Source organism: Trachymyrmex septentrionalis, unplaced genomic scaffold, assembly GCF_001594115.1.
Source record: "Trachymyrmex septentrionalis isolate Tsep2-gDNA-1 unplaced genomic scaffold, Tsep1.0 scaffold186, whole genome shotgun sequence".
NCBI lineage: Eukaryota > Metazoa > Arthropoda > Insecta > Hymenoptera > Formicidae > Trachymyrmex > Trachymyrmex septentrionalis.
In genome coordinates, this window is record NW_017305029.1 from 1 (window position 1) to 24,385 (window position 24,385).

General features: G+C 29.5%; 3 protein-coding genes across 5 annotated transcripts in view; 2 read left to right on the plus strand and 1 right to left on the minus strand.

Moving 5' to 3' along the window:
• Nucleotides 1-9,273: 9,273 nt before the first annotated feature.
• Nucleotides 9,274-10,046, plus strand: LOC108746687 (vesicle transport through interaction with t-SNAREs homolog 1B-like). Its single transcript, XM_018483604.1, has 2 exons — nt 9,274-9,438; nt 9,521-10,046. Exon 2 carries the CDS (start codon nt 9,645-9,647, stop codon nt 9,987-9,989), a length of 345 nt encoding a protein of 114 aa, XP_018339106.1. The 5' UTR covers nt 9,274-9,438; nt 9,521-9,644; the 3' UTR covers nt 9,990-10,046.
• Nucleotides 10,047-10,500: 454 nt separating this feature from the next.
• Nucleotides 10,501-18,492, plus strand: LOC108746685 (sodium/potassium-transporting ATPase subunit beta-1-like). Of its 3 annotated transcripts, none has more exons than XR_001939185.1 (8): nt 10,501-10,675; nt 10,748-10,936; nt 11,334-11,453; nt 13,756-13,931; nt 15,222-15,317; nt 17,410-17,575; nt 17,985-18,115; nt 18,298-18,360. XR_001939185.1 is itself a non-coding variant. In XM_018483602.1 (7 exons), the coding sequence occupies exons 1-7, from the start codon at nt 10,540-10,542 to the stop codon at nt 18,396-18,398; spliced, it is 984 nt and encodes a 327-aa protein (XP_018339104.1). In that variant the 5' UTR covers nt 10,501-10,539; the 3' UTR covers nt 18,399-18,492. The 3 variants fall into 3 exon arrangements, 1 of the variants encoding a protein (XP_018339104.1); XR_001939184.1 differs by having other exon boundaries at nt 18,026-18,115; XM_018483602.1 differs by lacking the exon at nt 17,985-18,115 and having other exon boundaries at nt 18,298-18,492.
• An 846-nt stretch (nt 18,493-19,338) lies between these two features.
• The window catches only part of LOC108746686 (myosin regulatory light chain 2), a 6,335-nt gene continuing 1,288 nt past the window's right edge, over nt 19,339-24,385 (minus strand). Inside the window, exons 2-5 of the mRNA XM_018483603.1 lie at nt 23,562-23,768; nt 21,091-21,274; nt 20,948-21,020; nt 19,339-19,688 (exon numbers count right to left, since the gene is read on the minus strand). Of these exons, the coding sequence (XP_018339105.1) occupies nt 19,535-19,688; nt 20,948-21,020; nt 21,091-21,274; nt 23,562-23,768 (618 nt within the window). The 3' untranslated portion in view covers nt 19,339-19,534. The remainder of the gene's footprint in view (nt 19,689-20,947; nt 21,021-21,090; nt 21,275-23,561; nt 23,769-24,385) is intronic.

Consider the following 24,385-nt stretch of genomic DNA (forward strand, 5'->3'; position numbering starts at 1 on the left):
ACATTCTTTTTGATATTTACATTTTTAACATTACAGAATTGCAAATACATTATAGTGATTAATTCATTATCTGAAAAGGCCTCATCGCTGTCCTTCGTGTCAAATGGATGCCAGTGATTGTGTGGCTTGTATTATTGCTTTTCTCCTAGAAAACACAATAGAAATTTAGAGAATAATTAAATAATTCCATTCCAAATAATTTCATAATATATCCTAGGTGTTAGAATATATTTTAATATTTCTGAAAATTTTAATATTCCTAAATTTCTTTTGGTATAAATTTCTTATAATATTTAATATCTTTACTATTTAAATATTTGAAGGGTATATATTATAAAATTATTCAGAATGGATTCCGATCGGAATTATTCGATTACTCCTTAGATTCCTATTGTGTTTTTTAAGGGAAAACGGAATAATTCCGATCGACATCCACATTCTAAACAGTTTCATAATAATCTCTCCAATCTTTTTAATTCTTATATCATGATTCGGACGTTGCTTTTTCAAAATGATGTGAACATGACTCGCTCATCAACATGAAGTAATACGTGAATCGTTGGATCGTTCGATTCATGTAACGAAAACTGGAAAACTGCGACGAATCAGTACCTCGATTAATAATTCTTGCTTTGCAAGAATCATCGTGAATACGACGTTAAATCTCGATTGTATATTTTTAAACAGTTCGAATTTGCGGCCAAAAACAATTAAACTGACTTGCGCAGTGGGGGTGAGCGACACGAAGGTGACCGAGTGACGTCACGTATCAAAGTCATTAGTAAAATGTCGTCGCAGACGCGGAGCGGATCGACTGCGCATCGGACGGTGCCGGGATGCTTTTCCATTCGTAATATCGTCATAATCGCCATTGTTTTCCAGTGTTCGTCAATCGTATGACACGATTCTGATATCGGTGATTTCGCAAGATGCGTACAACGCGAGATTTTTTCGATTGAAACTCGGGTATAAGCATTTTATGCAAGCAATGATGAGACGCGGGTTGTTACACCGCCTAGGAGTCGATTGTGTACCTTGAAATGAGATAAAAATTACAGAAATGGGCAAATTTATTGATCAATGAACGTTTAAATATTCATTTGCTCACTTTTGTAATTTTTAGCTGCTTTCCTTTAGGAGATACAATCGGTACTAAACGTCGTACTAAACGTCGTACTAAACGTCTATTCCTGATATTCAATGAATAACTATTAATTGCTGATACTTGAGTCGATTATGTGTTCTTAAATAAAAGCAGCCTATATCTCATTTCAAGATACGCAATTGATCGCCTGAACGTCGTATTTCGCGAAGTGATATTTTAATGACATTTTAACATCCTTCAATTTTCCTTTCATTGAATCTATGTGTTTGCTAATGTCGCGACACGAGAGACGATATAATCGTCGTGAATTTCCTTGATGATTATTCAAAGTGCGAAGAGTGGACGAAAGTACGTGCCGGGTAGCAACAGGTGTAGCCGCGCTTGTCGCATAAAGTTGACTGCGCAATCATCGAATCTCCGCCATTTCAAATTTGTCCGTTGCACTATTGCGAACTAGAGTCGTTATGGGCGTGTCGCGGGTGGTTCGTACGAGCGAGATTTCCGCGTGTTATTCCTCCATTACGATTTAACGAAGTGCTTTTTGTGATTAGCAGTTCTATACGATTAACGGGAGTGTCGTATACGTCGTTATGAGTATCGTGCGATAGCGATATGTGAACGATCGGCTATCCTTGCTTCACGAAACGAATTTGCGTCGCGTGTGTGATGTGTGCAGTGTTTGTGTTTGTGTGTGTGTGTGTGTGTGTGTGCAAATTAATACTAGGAATTTGGTGCAACGACGCAGAGAGAAAGAGAGAGAGAGAGGAGGAGGAGGCCCAGGATGGCATCAGGCAACGGCGGAGCAACCGTGGGTGAGTGTCTTGTAATCGAGGGTTAGATCGTTGTAATTTCGCTAAGCTCGGATTCGAATACCGTAAGAACGCAATAATGATTATTATTATTTTCAAAGAAATAAATCGCAACTTGTGATGTAAGGTAATTACTTAATTTTCATGTGCCTGTAGCGTTAGAAATTGAGCTCAACGAAACTATAATAGCATGAGATCTAGTTACAATTTATGTATTTACACGAAAACAATTTATGTATTATTTTTTATTTTATTTTATTTTGAGATACTAGAATATATGCTGGAATATATTTCAATATTTTTAAATAATATTTAATGTATTTATTATTTAAATATTTGAAATTGTGGAAGACAGAATTTGCAATTATTTAAATAACATACATAAACAGTATTATTTAAATAAACAAGTAAATTAAACGATTAGGTTTACTTATTGAATTTTGTAAAAATTAATATCTAAATAATTTTTTGAAATTAATATAATTCTTTTTATTATTTTATTTGAAAGGAGTAAATAAAAAATTAACATGTATAGTATTTATCTTTTGAGACATATTTTTGAGGATTGCTTTTTAATATTTGGATATATTTATATTTTACAGATTAATATTTCAAAACTCCGCTGTGCTACGCATCAGACGTGTGAGTCGTAAATTGTTTTAATTTTAAAGTAATGGATTCGTGAAAAAAAAAATATATATATATAAAAGATACATGTGACAACCTTTTTTTGTTGATTATTATCATTAATAAAATGATTAAAATTTTTTAAAATAGTAAATATACTATGGTAATAAATTTGATACTATTTATTCTAATGAGGTAATAAATATGATAATGAGTAATTAATATTTGAATAATTAATATGTCTTTACATTTCTACAGTTACAATTTATCTAAAGATCAAATGTTTACATTGAGAATATCATAGAAATAATTATATTTCATAAATTCAATGAATGGGCTATACTGCAGATCAGTGTCATTATTTTATATGAAAATATTTATAATTATTAATTGCTTTTTTCTAAAACTCACAAGTAAATATCATAATCAACTCAATAAATGTCATAAAATCTTGTAAATATATATTTTTTATAACCAATTCATTATTATCTGACTTAATCATTTATTAACATATTTTAGTGCAACAAATCTTATTGTGTAACAAACTATTAATTACAACAAAACGTTATCAATATAATACATATAATAATTTAAAAATAATCAGGTTATAATAGAGACATGTTTAACACGTAATAAATAAATAGATAAAACCGTATAAGCAATAATTTATTTTTTTATAACCGAATTGCAAAGTGCAATCATATGTATGTATAATGCGACCTTATATATTTTCCACAGAGTAAGTGATATGTTTAAGTTAATTAAAATATGTTAGTACTAATACTATATGCATACAGTAATCGGTAATATCTACATAAATAATTGCTAATATTTATGTACATGACATGATTAATAATATTTATATATCTAATAGGAATATTTATACGTATATCTAGTAATTATCAGTGATGTATTCTCTATTTGCCGTAATCACTGTTCAATTGTTTCTCAAATTAATTCTTTAATTCTTACAACATAGCCCAATCATTTAGATTTATTATAATTTGAGAATTTATATTATTTAACACAAGAATGTGTGTAAAAAGAGAACACGTGAGATCCAATAAATATTTTATTAGAATAGAATAATTTTTTATGGATTATTAATTTAAAAAATAAAATCAGTTACGTGTGTCAAGTATATTAATGTGATATATCTTCTTCTCTTTAATATATCATTTTTAAAATAGTGCTTATTATAAAAATTTATAATAACATGTGTGTCTAGAGAATATAGAACATTTATAATAAGTTGATTGCACAAGAGAGGAAAAGAAGTCTATTATTTGTGTGTGTGTTGGATCTTACGTTATCTCTTGCATTGCTGAGCACAGTCTACTGAATCAACTGTATCCTATACTTTATATTTTGATTGATTGACTCAATATTTCTCTATTAATCCATTTCTTTTCATTGTCCTATTTATAGGACAGCATATTTTTAATTTTTTTGCCCATACGTACTCTGTAAAAAATAAAAATAATTTAATTTTAATTTAAAAATGTCTAGTGGATATTTCTTCCCGAGATATATAAAAATGTTTAAATTAACACAAAAATGTTAATTTTAATATTTTGGTATATCTCAGAAAATTCACTATACCTACGTCTTTAGGTTAAAATTAACATTTTATTTTTTACAGTGTATAATATCTTTCTAATTTGTTTTCACAAGATGTATACAAAAAATTGAAGTTGCTCCATATAAAATATTCATATGGAAAAAAAAGATTAAGATGCTGCCTTATAAATGAGACAGTGGAAGAAATGAATTATCTCAATTCTATTTAAATTTTGAAGTACGCTATTAAAACACTGCATAAGCGCGAGTGTAAAATCATCACTTCGTGCTGTCAATTAGCGGTAATTTAATTATTTTTTATCTTGAGAGATAATTATTTGATATCTTGACGAGGGATTCTCCATTTTACTTGATTTTGAGAACGATTTTGACGCTCCAGTCTTGTCACTAAACACACACTTATCACTAAATCACTAAACTTATTTTTATCAGAAATGATGATGCAGAAAGAATGTCGAATCCTCCTCTATCAGATAAAGCAAATAATAAAGCAAGGAGACTGCTATTGTTTTATGCAAGTAACAAGAATATACTACGATTAATTATAAAAGATAAAATAAGAAATATTTAAATATTTGGAAATAAAGATTGAAAACATTGAAAAATAAATAAAATACACGATATCTCATATTAGACTTGTATGAAAACGTTTCTCATAATTCTTATATTCTCTATTCTTTACTACGCAGCAATTTGATACAAAAAGGATATGCATAATTAATTGACGTAAATATTTTTGAGGCTCCCACGAGTGCTTTCTATGTAAAAGTTATGCCTTTCGCGAGTTTCCTCCGTGTTTAGATCCATTCTTGTGGAATGTCAATGTTTCGTGAATCTTGCAATCCATTTCATCGGGATGAGGAGCAGCCTGATATTATCAGCCCGATAGTATTAGCATACATAGAGAATATACTTTACAATTCTTTATACAGGTTCTCATCTTTTAGAATAAATTATAATTTTTGTTGCAATCTTACTCCATTATTCTTTTTTGACTTGCACCACTCTCTACACTTTTCATGTAAATTAAATAGACGATTTTGATTGGAAGATTATAACGATTGTAGTGCTGCAAACCGCACGTCGCTAGAACGCTCCGTTACTGAGTAATTCAAAAAGTTCGCTTATTTTTTTATCAGACATCTCACAGATGCCAATAATCTATTTGAATTTTGTTGCATTGTGCAAAAACATAAATAAAACATTTATTTATATACGTAATTAACCCCTTTTTGCTCAGCTGTTTAAATTCATATTTGATGCTGTAAATCTTTTTTGATAAATTTTTTTTTCATATCAGCTATCTTGTAAATAATCTTTTTCTTATTATTTTTAAAATTTTCACGATTAATAGCAGGCATAAGTGTACAATCTTCATCAGCTACAATTATCTTGACTTCAACTCCAACATCCTTCAGTATATTGCTTCAATTCCATTCCAACATCTGCCTCCATAGCTTTTGCGCTGCCTTGAAAATTCCTTCTGCAATCGTTGTCACTTTTAGCATGACCCAAGTCACATATATGACACTTTCTGTTTCGAGTCCTATATCCTCAAGAATCTTTCTTATCAAAAATCCAATAATTGCTCCATATTCATTGAGCATCCTATCATAGCTTTTACCATTACTATGCTTACTCCATCCCATATTAAAGGGAACTACGATGTTAACTATAGAGCCTAGCATTCTATTCAGTCTTCTTGAATTATTATTATTTTCATCTAAACATAATTTTGTAGCTTCATCAAATATGTACATTTCATCCACAAACTCATTTTTAAATTCTTCTGGCCTAATAAATATAGAAAAAAATATAAATGAAATAAAAATTAATCTAAAGGAAAAATTTAAACAAATTTTTTATTGGAGGAAATCATTTTTTTTTAATACAGTTAATTGTTACTGTATATTTAGATTAATTTCACTTTTATCTACTCATGAGTAAGTTTTTTAGATATTGTTTTCGAACCAAGTATATTTGATTTTTTTATAAACTACTCCCATTATTCAATATTTTTTTGAACTGTTATACAATTCTTGAAAAAAAAAAAGTTCGTAGTAAAAATATTTTACGTATAATTGCATAAAGCATGTAAAAATTCATTCTGTACAGTAAATTCGGTATATATAAAATAAAATAATAATTATATAATAATAATTATTATATATGTAATTATATTATTACATTATTAATTATAATAATATAATATTTTTTTGATACAAAAATCAATAAAAAGAAATTAATCGTTTGCAATAATAAAACTGTTTGTGTACAATGTATTTAGATTCATAAATCCGAGACAAACGTATTGCAAGATAAAAAGTCTATTATCTTACAATACTTCACGCGGCTCCTCTATTTTTGAAAAACACTAGTTGTTTATCTTCTGTGATGTAGCTCGTTTACAGCTCTCTTTTGCTGCTACCTCACATATTGATCATACTTTTTGTACATTCATGTGAAATAATTGGAATCTCTAAACACATTAAAATTTTATTCAGTTACATACAATCAATACCAGCATGCAAAGTACCTGAAACAATGTTCAAAGCAATTATTTTACAAAACAAACTACTGTATAAAAAAATCCACTATATACTTTAGTTTACCTAACTTTATAACATATAAGTAATATAGGAAAATAATTATGTAAACAATATTCATAATTACCCAATACAACATTTGTTGTGTGTACATTTGCTTTGAGATACTTCTTTGCATCGTCGTTTATTACATGTTGAACTTCAGTCGGTATATCAGTATATTGCTGGATTCACACTGGATCCGATGTGCATCATACGACGTTCTGCAACCAATCAGAAAGCAGAATTTTATTTTGTATCGATGATACGAAGCAAAATCCTATTTTCTGATTGGTTGCAGAGCGTTGTACGACGCACGTTGGATCCAGTGTGAATCCAGCAAATGTTTCGCAATAATTAAGCCTACAATATGCTTTTTGTTTCATGTTTCTTGTTTTTTACCTTTTGCTTTTTTCTCCTTTGCAACCGTTTTATCGACAATGTATTTCTTGTTTCTTTTAAAATTCGTTAACTTTTATCTCAGGCGATATAAAATAAAAAACCGGATAAGAAATAAAAAGACAAGATGTAAAAAATAACAAAAAACAGAAAATAAAAAAGCATATTGTAGAATAGGCTTTACACTTGACACGCAAAATAGAATGTAATCCTGCTCTTCTCTTTCCCTCCAACATTCCTTCAAAAATAGAACTTTTTCACATTTTTTGCATTTTAGATTCTTGCCAAGTGATTTCAAATTGACAATGCGATTGCCATCGCATCGGTTATTGTTGCTTTTATTATCGAGGTTATGCTATCCAGCTTGTTTTTTCGACATTTCTTCTTTCAGTTTTAACTTACGATCTAATTTTTTTTCTTAATAAAGCGTCCTTTATATCGCAGCTGCTCGTTCATGCTTACTACTGGATATTATAATAGATATTTACCTTCTAACCTGGCAAGTCGCGGGGTTACGGATCGAAAGTAATGCCTAATTCACACTGGACGCAGCAAGCGTCCAGTGTGAATTAGGCATAAGAATCTGAGCACAAGAATTGTCGTAACACTTACTTAGACTTAAATTATAGATGTAAGTAACGCACAAGCTTTCACGTATGACATACAACTTACCGTGTTTCCAAGAGGCGGCAATAAATCGTACGTCATACGCCAAAGCTTGTGCATTACTTACGTCTAGAACTTAAGTCTCTAAGGGTCGGTTGTTCCACCTTTTGGTAAATTTTACCTATTAGGTAAATCTGGCAATCCGCGCATGTAATTGGGTAATCTTGCTACTTACCCAACAGGTAAAATTTGGAACAACTAAAAGGTGGAACAACCGGGCCTAAGTAAGTGTTACGATTCTTGTGCTCAGACCCTAAACATGCAACGTTACCACATCTAAAACTCGGCTTCTCTATGCTGATGAAATTAGTGTTTCTGTGTTTATTATTATTTTAATTCAATTATTAAAAAAAGAGTGTAATAGAGTTTTAAAAATCAAGTTTTAAATTTTAGGCTACACTATTTCTGATATAATCAATTTTTTTATTAAGGTGTCAACTTGACTAATATAGTCGGGTTAGAACTACCTTAACCGTGATCAGGGCATCTATTATGGAATAAAGGCGGAATGGATTTCGATCGGAATTATTCCGTTTTTCCTCAGAAAACATAATAGAAATGTAGGGAATAATTGAATAATTCTGATCGGAATCCATTCTGATTTTGTTCCATGATAGGTGCCCAGGACTATGAAGATTGAGATTGAAATTAAGATTGAGATTAAAATTGAAGCTCGACCAATGAGAAACAGAGCATGCTGAGATTGAGATTGCAGATTGAAATATAGGATTTCGTCTATTTTTCCAATCTTTAATCTCAATCTCAATCAATAAGCTTTCAGTATTTTAGTTACATGACTAACCTCACGTGACTAATCTTATCAAATGTATTGTGTATGTATAAATAATAAGTTATAAAGGGTTATAAGAAGTACAAACACAGTATAATTAAAACGTGTAAGTGCAATTAAATGCGTATTCAATAATTTTTGTTATGTGTAGTTCTAGTTATCCAATATTCTTACTAATCTCAATCTTAACTGCTGTTGGATACAATTCATAGTGATTGAGCAATCTTCAATCTTAATCTCAATCTCAATTTCCAATGCATAGTCTGAAGGTGCCATTACATGAAGCGCGGAAATACGGAAACGCGGAAGACAATATTATATGCGATTGTTTTTTATCGTACAATGAATTTTTCAAGCGCGTTGATTGGTTGCAAGGTAGCGAGAACTTTTATATGCATTAAACTTCTACAACAAATAAACCAGTTTTAAACTAAATAATACATAAATTAAGCATTTGTACATATTGTTTTTTTATAAGTAAACTAATTACGATTAAAAACATTTATTTACATACTTAATGGCTTTATTTTCTCAAATAAAGCACGTATATACAAATGCATAAATTTAAAATAGCCGCGTTTCACGTCAAAATGGAGACGAGTTTATAGTATTTTATAAATCTAGTGACTTTACTGAGTAAGAAATCCAAATGCATCCTAGAGGAGAGGATCTCTAGATATACCTTGAGATTTTATGTTGGTGATCATGATGTCCGTGATTGTTATTTCTTATTACTGTTATGCGAATTGATGCGAATAGACAATAGTGGCAAATGATGATGTAGTAGGTGTAGGAGGGAATACAATAAATAAATGATAAAAAAGAACATAGATAATTTATTCAAATGAAATAAGAATCCGTCGTTTCTAAGAACAGGTAATTTTTTATATCTAACATATTTATAATATGGAAATGTTTTCTTTTATTATATTTACCATTGTCATATTTGCCATTGTAGTAGTTTTAATATTTCGGATGCAACAAGGAAGAATATGTAAAGTATAAAAATAACGTTTGATCATCATATTCACTCTTTATTCTTTGTTGCCGTATGCCGAATTGAATGAAATATAATAAATAAGATGAATTTTGGAACGGATTGGGACGTTGAACATCGACGTATTTTGCTGGATGGAAATGCAGCATTAGAACGTTCGGCACTGTCGGTCGCAAGATCGCAAGTTGTCGCAGCAGAGAATGAGCAAATTGGTACAGAAGTGATCTCTGAATTAGGTGAACAAAGAGATTGTCTCTTGCGCGCAAAAAGGAGATTGTCACAGACAGATGAGGAATTGAATAAAGCGAGAAAAATTCTGAATGTTATGCGACTAAAGGTTTTGACAAACAAAATTGTGCTAATCTTGATTATTTTATTGGAATTAGTTATTCTTGGTATAATTGTATACTTAAAATTTTTTCATAAATGAGTTGCCTGTTATTAAGCTTGATAAAACCACAAGAGGAAATAATACTGTACATAATACACGTTAACAGTTGGTAGTTATGGTTAGTCAATTTTTGTAAAATTTAATGAAATAAATATGTGAATTTTCAAATAAGTTTTTCTGAAAAATTGAATATTTTTTTATTAAAATTATTTTAATTATTCTTTTATTTCTTTCTTGTGTTATTGAACTCAAGATACATTGTAATTCAAGATACAATGTAATTAGTTTTGTGTTTTATTCCTGCACTCTTTGAAACAAACATATTTGTTCCACTTTAACATATTCTTTGTGCACTTAGCTCAGCAAGTGCAGGAATAAAAAACAGATTTATTGGGAATCTACATAAAATTTTACTTAATTCTATCAATCGATAGTAAATAGAGCAATCATGGTGAAATTAGAATCTGATTCCATCATGAGAGCAATATTAAAATTGTTTATTGCTCACTTCATGTACATTTCATAATACATTCAATTATTTTTTCATTAATCTGTCATAAATGAAATATAACAATAAAAAATTCTTGAAATGGTTATTTTGCATGACGATGAATATTATCGAAGTAGAATACCTGAGCCTGACTTAGGAGCATTTCATAATTTTTTGCGATTTGTTTGGTTTCCAGAGAGAAGACAGTTGCTTGGTAGAACTGGAAAAGAATGGGGTAATTATTAAGGGGTACATTTTTTCAATTGCTAATCGTTGTGGAATTATATGATCGTTTTCTCTTGAATAGCCTTGTTGGGATTCTTTTACTTGTGTTTCTTTACCGTATTGGGTTCCTTATTTGCATTGCAATTGTGGATCAGTATCAATTATGCTTCGAAATTAGAAAAACCGTTTTTTCTTTATAGCGGTTTGATCCCTAGATCTTATTTTGATGACAATTTTCCGCTTTTTCGTCAAATGCCTTTTGACAATCCAGGTAAAATTTTCTTAAAAACTAATAAAATACACAATATGCTATTTCAGTTGATTCTAATAGCCCATTAAACTGTAATGGATTGAAATTGATTTAAGTTTTCAGAAATATGCACTTGTAAATATTAAAATAAACCTTTCTCAATCCGAATACATTTTTATTTATTTACAGGAATTGCATGACAGCATATTTCTATACCTTCCAATCTAAAAATAATATCAGCTTTTTCTATGCATTGTGAATATTGCTTAATTTAAAATTCTAAATAGGAAATGCAGTTTTTCTATCTAATTGTTATATTTCAATGAACTTAAAATACATATAAAAGTTTCAATCCATTTTAATTCATTTCCGATTATTGGGAGGATATCCTTGATATTATAATATTTTGTTTAAATAGGAATTGCTTTCAAACCGAATATTTTGTTACCCACGAAATCTCCTATTATTTGGATAGATAATTTTAATACGAACGCTCGACCGAAAAGATATGTGCAAGCCTTAAGTGACTTTTTACAAGGTAAGGACATCAGATGAAAACAAATAATGCAAGCATTAATAATTAGAATCTTCAATTAACAACTCAATATCTGGAAAGAGATTGAAATAGATAGATATAATTTCATGTGGTTATTGCCGAATCTAAATTCTTGTTTTTTTCGTATCTTTTTCCCTTGACAAGGGACTGAAACTATGAAATTTCTATTCTTTTTAATGGAAAAAAAGTTTCGTGGACAAAAATAAGTCACGCAATCCATTTTCATTCATGATACAAGATTGAAATGACATAATTGCTATTCAATCCAAAACAAGTTTGAGAATCTTAAATCCAGTTTTGCTCATAATACAGAATTACAAGTCTTATTTTTTTTAATTGAAAAAAAATTTCTTGGATCATGAAATTATAATTTGTGACACGGAAGTGAAACAATAATGTATTATTTTTATTTCAATAATGCACAAAGGTATAATAATTTTATACAAAATACTACAATACAGAAAGCTAATCAAGCCAAGTTTGGATGTTTTTTCTGGTAAAAAGTAAAATCGGTATTATAATTTTTTTAAACATTTTTACTCTTTAATATGGTTCTCTTCAGTGATACATATTTATTTAAAATGTCAGATACATCAACAATTAGACGTCGAATAAATTTGAATAGTTATATACATTATTATCAGTTATCTTGAGCAATATCAATTGTCCATTGAACACATTTAATATGATGTGTCTACATAGATACTATATTCCTCAAGTAAACTAATATACTAATGCCCGTATTCATAGAGAGTCAGACCTTGTACTTAAGACTTCCTTAAATTTATCTTTAGATGCTCAGCAGCCAATGAAATAATTCGTAGAGCAATTATCTAAAGATAAATTTAAGGAAGCCTTAAATATAAGGCCTGACTATGAATATGGGCAATTGTCAAGACAAACAATACAAGTAGACTTTCCTTTAGAATTTTAGATTGAACGTTACATCTAACAAAAATGAAATGTCTACTTGTATTGTTTGTCTTAACAATATTGATTTGTTTGAGGAATATATAGTATTTACAGACACATCCTATTAAATGTATTAATGGATAATATTTTTCAAGATGGCTGATAACAGTGTACACAACCGTCAAAATTTATTTGACATAATTATTGATGTATCCGACATTTTAAATAAATATGTATTACTGAAGAGGACCATAGGTCTGTTCTTTATTCCTGCAGTGTTTGAATTGGTACATACAGTGCAATAAATTGAAATGAAACACATGTATATTTGTTTCATTTCAATTTATTGCACCATGTGCATCAGTTCAGGTAGAAATAAAGAACAGACCTCATATTACAGATTGGAACGTTTCAAGAATCATAATACTGAGGGCCTCTTTCACCAACCCTGATTAATGCTAATCGGTGGTTAATATAGTGTGCCTTCTAACGAGCGACACAAATGACAATGGGTGCTTTTCATTTGATGACACAAGTCGACACAAATGTTCTATCTTTGTCACACTCTGAACAACAAGGATAGAACGACGCTTGTATCGACTTGTGTCAACTTGTGTCATCAAATGGAAAACACCCAGTGTGACACAATAAATCATGACATCCTTGTTGTTTGCCAATGTTAAACAAAGATGACATGATTACTGTGTCATACTGTCACTTGCTGGAAGGTACACACATACAATCATCACGCCAACATGAAAACTAAATACAGAAGAGGAAGAGAAAGGCGATGTTTTGATACATTAAACTGCTGTTGAAACTTTGAGTTGATCATCGATTAATTTAACTAGAAATTGATGAAAGAGACCCTGATTTAAGTTATTATATTTCAACTTTTGAGATAAAATTCTTTAAAATGGCTTAAAATTTTCCTTGAAATGTCTATTGCTCGATGCTCTATGGCGTTTTTAAAAATTAAAAATGACGAACCCAAAATGGCAGCTGGAATAAAACAACATGGATGCATTCGAGGAGCGCGCTATCTGCATCATATCTGTAATATTATCTTTTTCTTACGTTTAGACGATGAAGATAGAATAACACAAATAGCGCTAACAGCGTTTCCCCGAATGCAGTCCATATGTTAAAGTCGAGATTATTGGAAATAACTCTCTTTTTCTGGATATTTATTGAGAACAATTTGGCTCCATAATACAAATTCAAAAAATATGGATTTATTTGATTTCTGTTGTAAATTCTTTAAGTGTATTTTAGATATAAAGACAAATTGAATGGAAAAATTTTCACAGCAAAATGTTGCCTATTTTAATAAAAATAAGGAAAAAAATGGTAACTAACGTTTTCATTTTAGAATACAATAAAAGTAAAGAGAACTATAAAACAGTTGCGGAATGTAATGATAGTGCACTAATCACATTTAATACAAAACCTTGTTTTTTCGATATTGAAAGCCTTGGTGTTTGTGGGCAGCCTCCATATGGATATACTGATCCATTACAACCGTGTGTTCTAATTAAGTTCAATAAGGTAATAATTCTGTTTTAAAAAATATAACAACTTTTTTCGAGCCAACACAGGTTATTAGTGTGTAACAATCTATTATTTTCTTAGAAAATTGAACGATAAATGTTTTGACCTCTGTTTTTGAGTCTCTTCAGTACAATATAAAATTAAAATAATAAAATAATTAAATACATGTTATGCGAATGATTCTTCTAAAGCGCATGTCTGATTCAGAACTTTTTGAAATATTGCCAAAAAGATTTCGGCTATTTCTAGTACTACAAAAATGATGTCTAAACATATACTTGATTGTCGACATAATAAATTTAAATATTGTTTAAGTATCAATTAAATATATATTTAAATATGATTTCTGAAGTACGTACTTAAAATTTATTAAAAATTTTGGCCATTAGTCATACGCATTTGTGATCTGTTTACAAATTACAAAACTTATTGAAATAAACTTAAAGTGTTTCTCAAAAATAATAATTATACCGCTAATTATTTTGATTAATTAATCATATTATATGTATATATAAGCACATATGCATAATTCACTATTAAAAAATCACGCTTACAATTTCCACACAATATCATTATTCATATACGTAGGTCATTCGATAAGTCTGGTAAATTTTTATAAGTAAATCTTTTTGACGTGACACTTGAAAAGTATCATTCTTCAAACTTCCTTTTCCAGGTCAAATTTCAACCAGAATTGATGCGTTGCTCACGTTTGATAGTTGTTTAAAGCGAGCGAGAAATTACGCGTATAAAAATAAAAAAGGAAACACATTCTATGGAAAATTAAGTGGATGAGGAATCAATTTGAAGCCAAATTCTGTAATTTTGCACGGAATTTATCAAATGGATTGTTACACTACTTTATCAAGATTTACCGGACTTATCAAACGATCTTCGTACAAAAGTTTTTCGCAATTAAAGTAGAACAAGCCACTATAAAATGACCTATAAATTGACATTAAACTGAATCGTGATTGATAAAAAAATGACTTTTGGTAAACATTTTGGAGCAATTTTAACATCATGATGTTAAAATTTTTGTTCTGTTTAAATATGTTTTTCAATTATTGCTTATGATAGATTTTAGAAACATTTCTGTTAAAACATTTTATATGACATATTGCAGGATCCTTTCAGAATTGTTGCGCATAAGATGTGAAAGGTTGAAACATTTCTGAAAATTTTCCCTAATAATCTGTGCTGTATGGGATCATTAAATTTTTAATTAAAATTTTTTACCATGAATCATGGTAAAACATGTTTTTAAAAATTATAATTATATTGCAGAAGTTTAATTGGGTACCAATTCCTTACAATAAATCGTCCCTCTTACCAGAGAATATGCCACATGCTTTGCAAGAAGCTGTGCAATTGTCAAACAAGGTTTGATTCAAATTTATCATGTATTTAATAATTAGTGTAGTCCAATTTGTTTATTCAGTAGCACTCCATTTATACGAACAAATTCGTGCTTAGTTCCAATTAAAGGAATGTATAGGTACAAACTCATAGGCATTGATAATCCGTTCTTACTTTAAGACAATTTTAAGTAAAATAATGTCTTCAGATGGTTCTGTAATGTAAATTTAATGCTTAAATAAGGATCCCTTGGAGAAAGAAATATCAGAAAGCCAATGTTAGATTATGGATTGACGATTACGATTGACATGATTTGCTCTGTTTTATTTCAGACGATATGTAGACTCGCTTCATTTTGATTAGAATAAGATTGCAACAGTTAATCGTCAGTCCGTTGTCTAATGTAGGTAGAACGGAAAAGAGATGTGATGGGGATTTATAGCCAATCAGAGTAACTTTATTTTAATTTCGTTCGCTGTTTAGTGGGTGGGTTTATCATGACACGGAACTATTATGAAACGGAAAAGAGATGAAAAAATCTCGAACTTCCTCATCGACATCGATTAGTTAACGAAGTATCGATCCTTTTGTAACATATTTCTATATCTATTATAGCATGGGTACTAATTCGTATTAAAGCCCAACTTTGAGAACTCACTTAACTCACAAGCGAAATATTGCGCTCCTTCTATTCTTTCCCAGGTGATTCTCATTTATGAGTTAATGCATCTCCGCCGTCGTCTTCGTCGGTGTGTTAAGTGAGTTCTCGAAGTTGGGCTTTAATATGAATTAGTACCCATGCTATAATATAATAGATATAGAAATATGTTACAAAAGGATCGACACTTCGTTAAATGCTGTTTTTATCGCTTTAATCGACGGAACTCTTTCTAAAATTAATAGAGAACTTTAGAATTCTTCGGGGGAGAGGGAGGGAAGAGGCAACCAGAACTCTTATTTTTTCCTAATTTTGAAAATGAAGGACCAGCTTCATAAAGATAAATTATTCATTTGGACAGACTGACGACCTTCTGTGAGAGATAGTTTTTCGAAGTAAGAAGAATTACTTTTTAGGAAATATCGATTACATTTGGAACCTGGACTAATAGAATTTAATAGAAAATATTTGGACTAATAGAATTAATTTGTTAATTAAGAAAACGACATACATCATACTTGGTTTGGGTTTTCAGTTGTTTGCTTTGAGGAAAGAAAGGAGAAACATTGCTATTCCGAGAGAATATCTCGAAACAGCAGTGTTTATACAATATTCTAAACATTTTTCGTCGATATACGTATATACATTCTGTAACGCTTCCTTTATTGTTCCGGAATATTCGATACATTGAGAATACAACAAATTGAACTTTTTATGAATAGTTAACGTTAGCTGGGTATGCAAACTTTTAAAGTTAATATGCAAGCTGATAAATAATTAAAAATTATGGAAAAGCGAGCCATTTTCTGTCGATAAAAAAGTTACGATGAACAATTTCAACATCAGATTTGGTTTTAGACCATAAAAATATAATAAGGATATCATACTCTCCGGATCAAGAAATCTTTTTTGTGTGCCTGCATTATTATATAGTAATATGATGGCGTAGCATGCTTTTAATGATGACGATTTTAAAGTTGGCAAATTGCTACCTAAAGTTGTCATATCATGAAGTTGTCATATCGTAACAATTTGCTAACAAGTAGTGAGCTTAGTAGTGAGATTCTCTAAAATCCGGTTGCACCAATGTTACTTTGACTTTAAGCGAGATTTAAAACTCAATCTGTCGTTTTAAAGCCAAAAAGAGATAGACAGAAAAAGTTTTAAACCTCGCTTAAAATCAAAGTAACGTTGGTGCAATCAGACCTAAACGTCTTATCGATGATTGTCGGTATTGTTAATATAGCGACAGCCAATGGCAGGACAATCCTAGAAGAAAGCGCGGCTCTCATTGGCTATCGCTAACGATAGCGACAATTGTCGATAAAACGTTTAGAGAATCTCGCAACATATATGTATACTTGCAAGCAATATGCCAGCAACAAGATACGTTGCTATCTGGATGCATATTGGATGCGTATGTGTATTCATGCAATTTATTCTATAATAATTAAATAGTTTCAAATCTGGTTGTGGTGTGATGGAGTGAATAACGTTGATAAAGAGCATATCGGAGAAATTGAGTATTTACCAAGTCCTGGATTTTCTGTGCAATATTTTCCGTTTATTGGTCAACCAGATTATTTGACACCGATAGTCGCGCTGCGTTTTAAAAATGTCACATGTAAGCCACCAAGATATATATGATTATAAAAATTATATATTCAAATGTTTCAGAAATAGAAAATAATTATTTAGAATCTTAGGCTCGATTGCACCAAAGTTACTTTGATTTTAAGCGAGATTTAAAACTCTCTATCTCTGTCTAACTCTCTATCTTTTTCGGCTTTAAAATAAAAGAGAGAGTTTTAAGTTTCGTTTAAAGTAACGTTAGTGCAACCGGATCTTAGTATTTAAAAAATGTTATTGATATATTCTTGTAATTATATTAAAAAATTTGGCATAAAATTTTATTTGTCTATACAGAGCCCCTATTCTTGAACAGAAACGTATACGAACAACTAGAGAAATGCTATAATACACATTACGTATTCTAGTATTTACTTAGTTATTCGTATACGTTTCTTTTCAAGAATAGGGACCCAGGATGTTTGATAACGTATACTGAGCTTAGAACATATACCATTGGAAGCGGAATTGCCTATGCCAGTGCTGGGATTTACTTGCATAATATTTAATAATATTATCAGACTCTTTATTTAGTGTATGTATTTGTTCTTTTTGCTTTTCATAATTATAACAAAATATTGTTTTGTATTACTTATAAAAGTTTGATAAATTTTGTAAATAGCCATATTTATATAATAAATTGAAATTATTGATTACTAATTTTTTAAATAATATGGACAACAAATATTGTATTTTATATTAATATAACGTTTTTAGCATTTAGATTAGTGACGGTGGAATGTAGCTTATGGGCACTCAATATTAACAAAGATGCACGGAATGCATTGGATTTTCAACTAATTCTGGGCGAACTATAAAAGGCGATGTCAACAAATGTTTATGTACCTTAAATATTTATTAACTATTATGCAAATATAATAAAAAGTTGGATTATTTTTAATGTACTTTGTGCAGAATGTGAAAAGTAAATTTTATTTATCCGCAGTTCTTATAATTTCGCATTAAACGTTTATTCTAATTTATAAAAAATCTTGTCGTTAATAATAATTGCTTTTTATTATTTATTATATCTCATTAATAATATAGGAAAATGGATAATTTTCTGGACATTGTTTTGTTTAAAGATTTTAATCTGCGATACATTTATACAAAAAAAAAATGAAAGCTGCGATTATATGATAATATATTTTTGTTGATAGACTCAAACTGTGCCGTGTTTAGATTTTCTGAGATAGCGAAAGTATGTTCAGTTCATCTCATAAATTAAAAAACTAATAAACCGATTCTATTGACGGAATAGTGGCTTAAGACTACACAGAGAGTTCCATTTTTACAGAATTTATTACTTTTATTAAAATAAAGAATTAATATCTTTATTATATATGAACGAGAAGAGGGCAAGACGAAGCTTTATTTATCGACAAACATGTATCTTTTGTACACTTGTGAATCATGTTGAAATATATGTTTTTCTCAGATTCGTCGTCCCTTCTGGAATCAGCAGTGTTCTCTAGAGCAAAAAGATGAAAACAGGTAGAGAAAGAGAGAGAGAAAGAGAGAGAATAGAAAGTGAAATGAGATAGATTAAATGATAAAGAGAAATAAATAAGAAAAGATAGAAAAAGATTTGTAGGAAGAGAAAAGAAAAAGGTATAGACCAAAAAAGAGAAAAAATATTAGAGGAAGACGAAAAATAGCAAAAAAGGCAATGAAAGAAGATGAAGAGATGCAAAAAGAGAGAAACAGAAAGAAAATGAGAAATAGTCCGTTTAGATTAAGTAATATAGTAGTCGCGTATTGTCATATTTTTGTCACTGAGTGAAAGAGTATGAGAAAAGAAAAAAGCTAGGAGAAAAGAGAGAAAATAGAAAAGAGAAAGAATTGTGTATAAAATATCTGTTCTCTTTTGAGGCAAATTTTGCATGAATATGACGTTAATATGAGACTTCAATTGAGGGACATTCTTTTCTTGATGATACAATTTTAGATGATCTTATTCTTCTTCTTCTTCGCCCGTGCCGGTCAACATAGCAATTAAGCTCGGAGTATCAATGAAGCCTTTATCATCGATGTACATTTGATCAAATGCGTCATTCACCTCCTTTGGTGTGAATTTATCGCCCCACGTCACTAAAGCGTGCCTTAACCTATGTAACAAACGTAAAAATCATCTTATATACGTATAAGTTATTCCATCTCAAAACGCTACGGTTGATATTAGCGAGCGCACACATATCATATATATACATACATACAACATGTAATTAAAATAAGGTAACTTTAGGGCCGAGCTCCCTACACCAACATGAAAAAATTCATATAAATATATGTCTGCAAATCCACTATTTATAATGACAATGAGACATATCTCAAAATGTTTAAGTATCATGTTTGATCCTAACGATCTTCCAAGATCTAAATCCTCTAGATTTTTATCCTCTAGATTTTTATATTTAGTGGAAACACTTATATTCGTTTATGTAGATTAACTTTAATCTCGTTCTACTTATTCTTCGTCTTTTTACAGTTCTAAAGATTAGAAAAAGACGAAGAGTAAATTGAACTGAGATTAAAATTAATCTACATTGGTGGAAATGGATTAAAGTCTTTAGTTTATAAAGATCCAATTGTCAATGAAAATATGCTGTGCCAACGCATCTTTGATGTTTATAATACCATTCGCAGTTGTTCCGGGATCTTTGAAAAAGTGCATCAGTCCATAATCCGTCATGTCCAAACGTGTATTGAATCGAAGATTCAAGATAGGAGACATTTCGAACCTTTGTTATAATTAAAAGGTGAAAATATATAAATAAAATTAAATAATAATAATAAATATTATTATCTCTTTCCCCTATTAATAAACATTTTGAACTCTATCTCAACAATGGGTTTTGTGGACATATATTTATATGAACCTTTTTTTTCATATTGTGGTATGGGGAGCCTAGTCCTGAAGTTTATTATCTTATTTTAGTTACCTGTATGTATACTTATACGCAAAAAAAACGGCTTACTAAATTTTCGCACAAATTTTTAATATTTTCAAATAGCAATAACTCACTGAGTTATTGCTATTTGAAAATATTAAAAATTTGCAAAAATTTAGTGGACCGTTTTTTTTTGCGTGTGAGTGTATATGTATACAAAGTTGAAAAAATTATATTTTATAAGTTACTTATTATAAATTACCTTTTGTTTAGATTATCTTATATAATATATGTTGGTAATAGAAACTAAGTACAAAAAGTAATACGAAAATTGGAACAAATTATGAAACTTAATATAAAAAATAACCCCTGTAAAAAATAAAATGTACCCAATTTTATTGTACTTTGTTTCTGTGATAAGAAGTAACTTATATGATAACTTGTAAAGTAATTCTCAATATAATATATATATATACCTTTCGCCATCGATTTTGCCATTCTCATCGAATGTCTTAAAGGCATTGATTACAACATCGTCATCATCAGCACCTAACAAAACAAGAATTATTCAGTTTTAAAGCATTTTTGCTTGTTTCTCCAATTAATAAATTATACTTACCTGATCCTGACATACGAACGGCGAATAAATTTAACAGTTGAGTGAAGTTGATGGGCGCTGCAACCTCGTTAAGCATTTCCTCGATTTCCTTATCGGTTGCTAATCGACCGACAGAATCGAAAGCTGCTCGAAGATCATTCTTACCAATAATACCATCCTTATCCGCATCCATTAGTTGAAATGCCTGTGAATACAACAGCATTTAGAATATGAACATAATAGTATGAACATGTAATATTTAATATTTTTATATTCCTCCGTAAACTGAAATTCTGACCTTCCATTATACATTTGTTAAATAAGAGTTAAGAAATGAGAAATCTATTCTAAATATTTTAATTATAAAAAATTACATAGGAAAGGATCAAATAATTTTTTAAAAATTAAATAACAAGAATAGGGTTACAAGTCAAGCAAGAACTTGATACTATATTATTAAACAAACAGAAAGTTTATTACAACACAGGTTTCAATCCCAATCGGGTCATTCTCAATGTTAACAATTTTAAATTCAACCAGTATTAACTAATTATCATTATCCTGATTACAACATTAAAAACAATAAATTCCAAAGAAAAAAAAAACATTAAATCGCTATTGTAATGTCTCATCAATGGATGTCTTAAAGTAGAGTTAAACGAAAGTAGCCAAATGCATAGTTCTTCGAACTATCCGAATTATTAATTCGTTTAAAGGTCTTCCTATTCCAACCCGAGTGATCTATATTTTTCCAACTCAGTAAAATTTAATTACAAAGAATTAAAAAAATAAAAGCTGAAAAAATTGATTTCAAATAAATTTTTACTGTAAAAAAAAACTTGGTGCTGATTACTGATGAGCAATACAAAATGCATGTTATCACCGCAAAATTACCCTTTTTACAAAAAGGTAATAAAAAGGCGCTTAATGTATGCGCCTGTATGTGCGCTCTTGAAGAAAAAAATAACTTTCTATTCCAAACTTGTTTAAAAGGCGCGCGTTTTACACTTGGCACTTTTTTTACCTTTTTATAAAAAGGCTAATTTATTAATTTGTGGTGATTGAGAATGACCTAATTAGGATCGAAATATATTGTATATTCTAATAAACTTTGTTTGTTGTTTAATAATATAGCATCAAAACCTTGCTTAGCTCGTATTCATATTCTTATTAAGAGGGTCTCCTGCTTTAAGAGACCGAAAAAATTGGTGATTTTTTTCAAAAGGAAAACTAGTATTTATTTATTATTATTTTAAAGCTTTTTGCTATAGTTTTAATATAATTATTATAGCGTACAAATTTTTATGTGAAAAAAATATTATAAATAATAAAAATATAAACATTTAGTTTGGCAGTTCGCCACGATGTTATGATTTTATGTACGTCCTAGCATAATTTTTGCCGGAAACAAAAAAATTAAGAAATATTTTTAATTGTTACAGTTTTTTATCCTAAATGAATCTAAAAGATCAAAAAATATATATATATAAATAAAAATTTTATGCGATTTTGAAAAAAGAATTATGATTTTCATTAGATAGCCGTTTTTTTATGCAAAAGAAAATTTTTAATGTTGATTTTTATTTAATTTTTTAAGTTCATCGAGGATGACTATTAGCTAACTAACGAGCCCTATAAAAAGTCTATTGGTCAAAAATACTTTTTTCCAATCGTGTACACAAACTTTAAAATGCAAAAGAACAGATTTCGAAAAAAACTCGTTTAAAGTTTTCGATTTAGTTTTTGAGAAACTAATCTGTTATTCCAGGGATCATATAATACAATAGTCCTTTAGCTTCCTCAAGGAATTCATTTTGAGCAATTTGAGTCATTCTACGAGCTATTAGAACCTCTCTCGTGTTACTAACAAGCGAACTAATCTTTACCGATTTTAATGAGCTTTGGATATGTTGAGCATAAAAAAATATTAGACCTATATTTTTTTGTTCGTGTTTATCTCGAGATTTAGGGGGTGAAACATCCCCTCAAAAAAAATCTTTTTTTTTCTTCTGAAGCGAATATCTTTGAAACTATAAGAGATAGAACAAATTTTTCAGAATAAAAATTGAATGGCTTTAAGAGTATTTTAAAACTTAATAATAAAAAAAATTTATTTAATTATTTATTATATTTCCGTGTCGTGTACCGTATATACAAGCGCTTAATTTATATCGAAGAACTTTGAATGTCGCTTTAAAATTTTAGGGACATATTCTCGAAGAGTTGTATTATCGATTTATGAAAAAAAAAATCGACTTTTTTTTACCCTCTAGAGCAGGAGACCTCCTTAATTATCAGCTTAATTGAGTGATGTTTTTAAGTCCACAAGACTAATGTATTGAAGATTCCCTCTATTCTGAAATAGTAGATTCCTTAATCCTTAACTTTAAAGAGGAATACAGGTATCTAAGAATAGCAGAGTAGAAAGATCCAAAATAGAGACGAATTTGAAGTAGAATTGTGTGTACAATTATATCTTAATTAAACCATACCTCCTTAAATTCAGCTACTTGTTTCTGAGAGAACATGGAGAATACATTGGATCCGCTGCGTTTAGCCTTGCGACTGCCACGGCTGCTTGCTCTAGCAGAACCAGAGTCTTTTGGAGTTGGTGCTTTTTCTTCAACTGGCGCTGGCTCGGGCTCTGGTGCTGGCGCCTCTTCCTTCTTCTTAGTCTTCTTCTTCTTCTCTTTATCCGCCTAGAATGTAAAATACCGCAATATTTTGTAACATATTTTAAGTACTTCTTATTATTTTTTATACTATTGTTAGGAAAAACTGAGATCACAAGAAGTACATGTAATAGTTTTATTTTACGAAATATCCAAAATAATCGAATTATTATTATTAATGAAAAAATAACCACTATGATTAATGATAAGCATTCTTTCTTAAAAAGAAAGTTTTTATTTTCCAAATAATTTGTGAACGTTTGTTCCAAATATAATTCAAAACTAAAAACTTTATGCCTAAAAAATATTTTTTTTTTTATTTTAAAACAATTTTAAACACGATGTAAGAATATCAGGTGTTTCATTCCTGTGAATGCAACCAATCGAATATTAGTCAAAAATGTTATAAGCCAATATAGAGCCGTTATTAGAAATCTGTTACTAATAAGGCCTCAAAATTAAATTCCACCGCCATAGGCAATAAAACATATTGTATTCTTACATCATGATTTTAACTTTTTAATTATTGAATATATATATATTTTTTTTAATGTTTAAATATCTAGAGAGAGAGAACATTTAGTTTTAAAAATAAATTTTTCTTACATTTATATTATATAAAATGGAAAAGGAATTAAAAATAT

Coding starts and splice junctions, on each gene's coding strand:
- LOC108746687 (XM_018483604.1), top strand. CDS start 9,645: ATGAATTTTGGAACGGATTGGGACGTTGAACATCGACGTATTTTGCTG.
- LOC108746685 (XM_018483602.1), top strand. CDS start 10,540: ATGGTTATTTTGCATGACGATGAATATTATCGAAGTAGAATACCTGAG. Junction 10,676..10,747: donor TAGAACTGGAAAAGAATGGG/GTAATTATTAAG, acceptor TCTCTTGAATAG/CCTTGTTGGGATTCTTTTAC. Junction 13,932..15,221: donor TTCTAATTAAGTTCAATAAG/GTAATAATTCTG, acceptor ATTATATTGCAG/AAGTTTAATTGGGTACCAAT.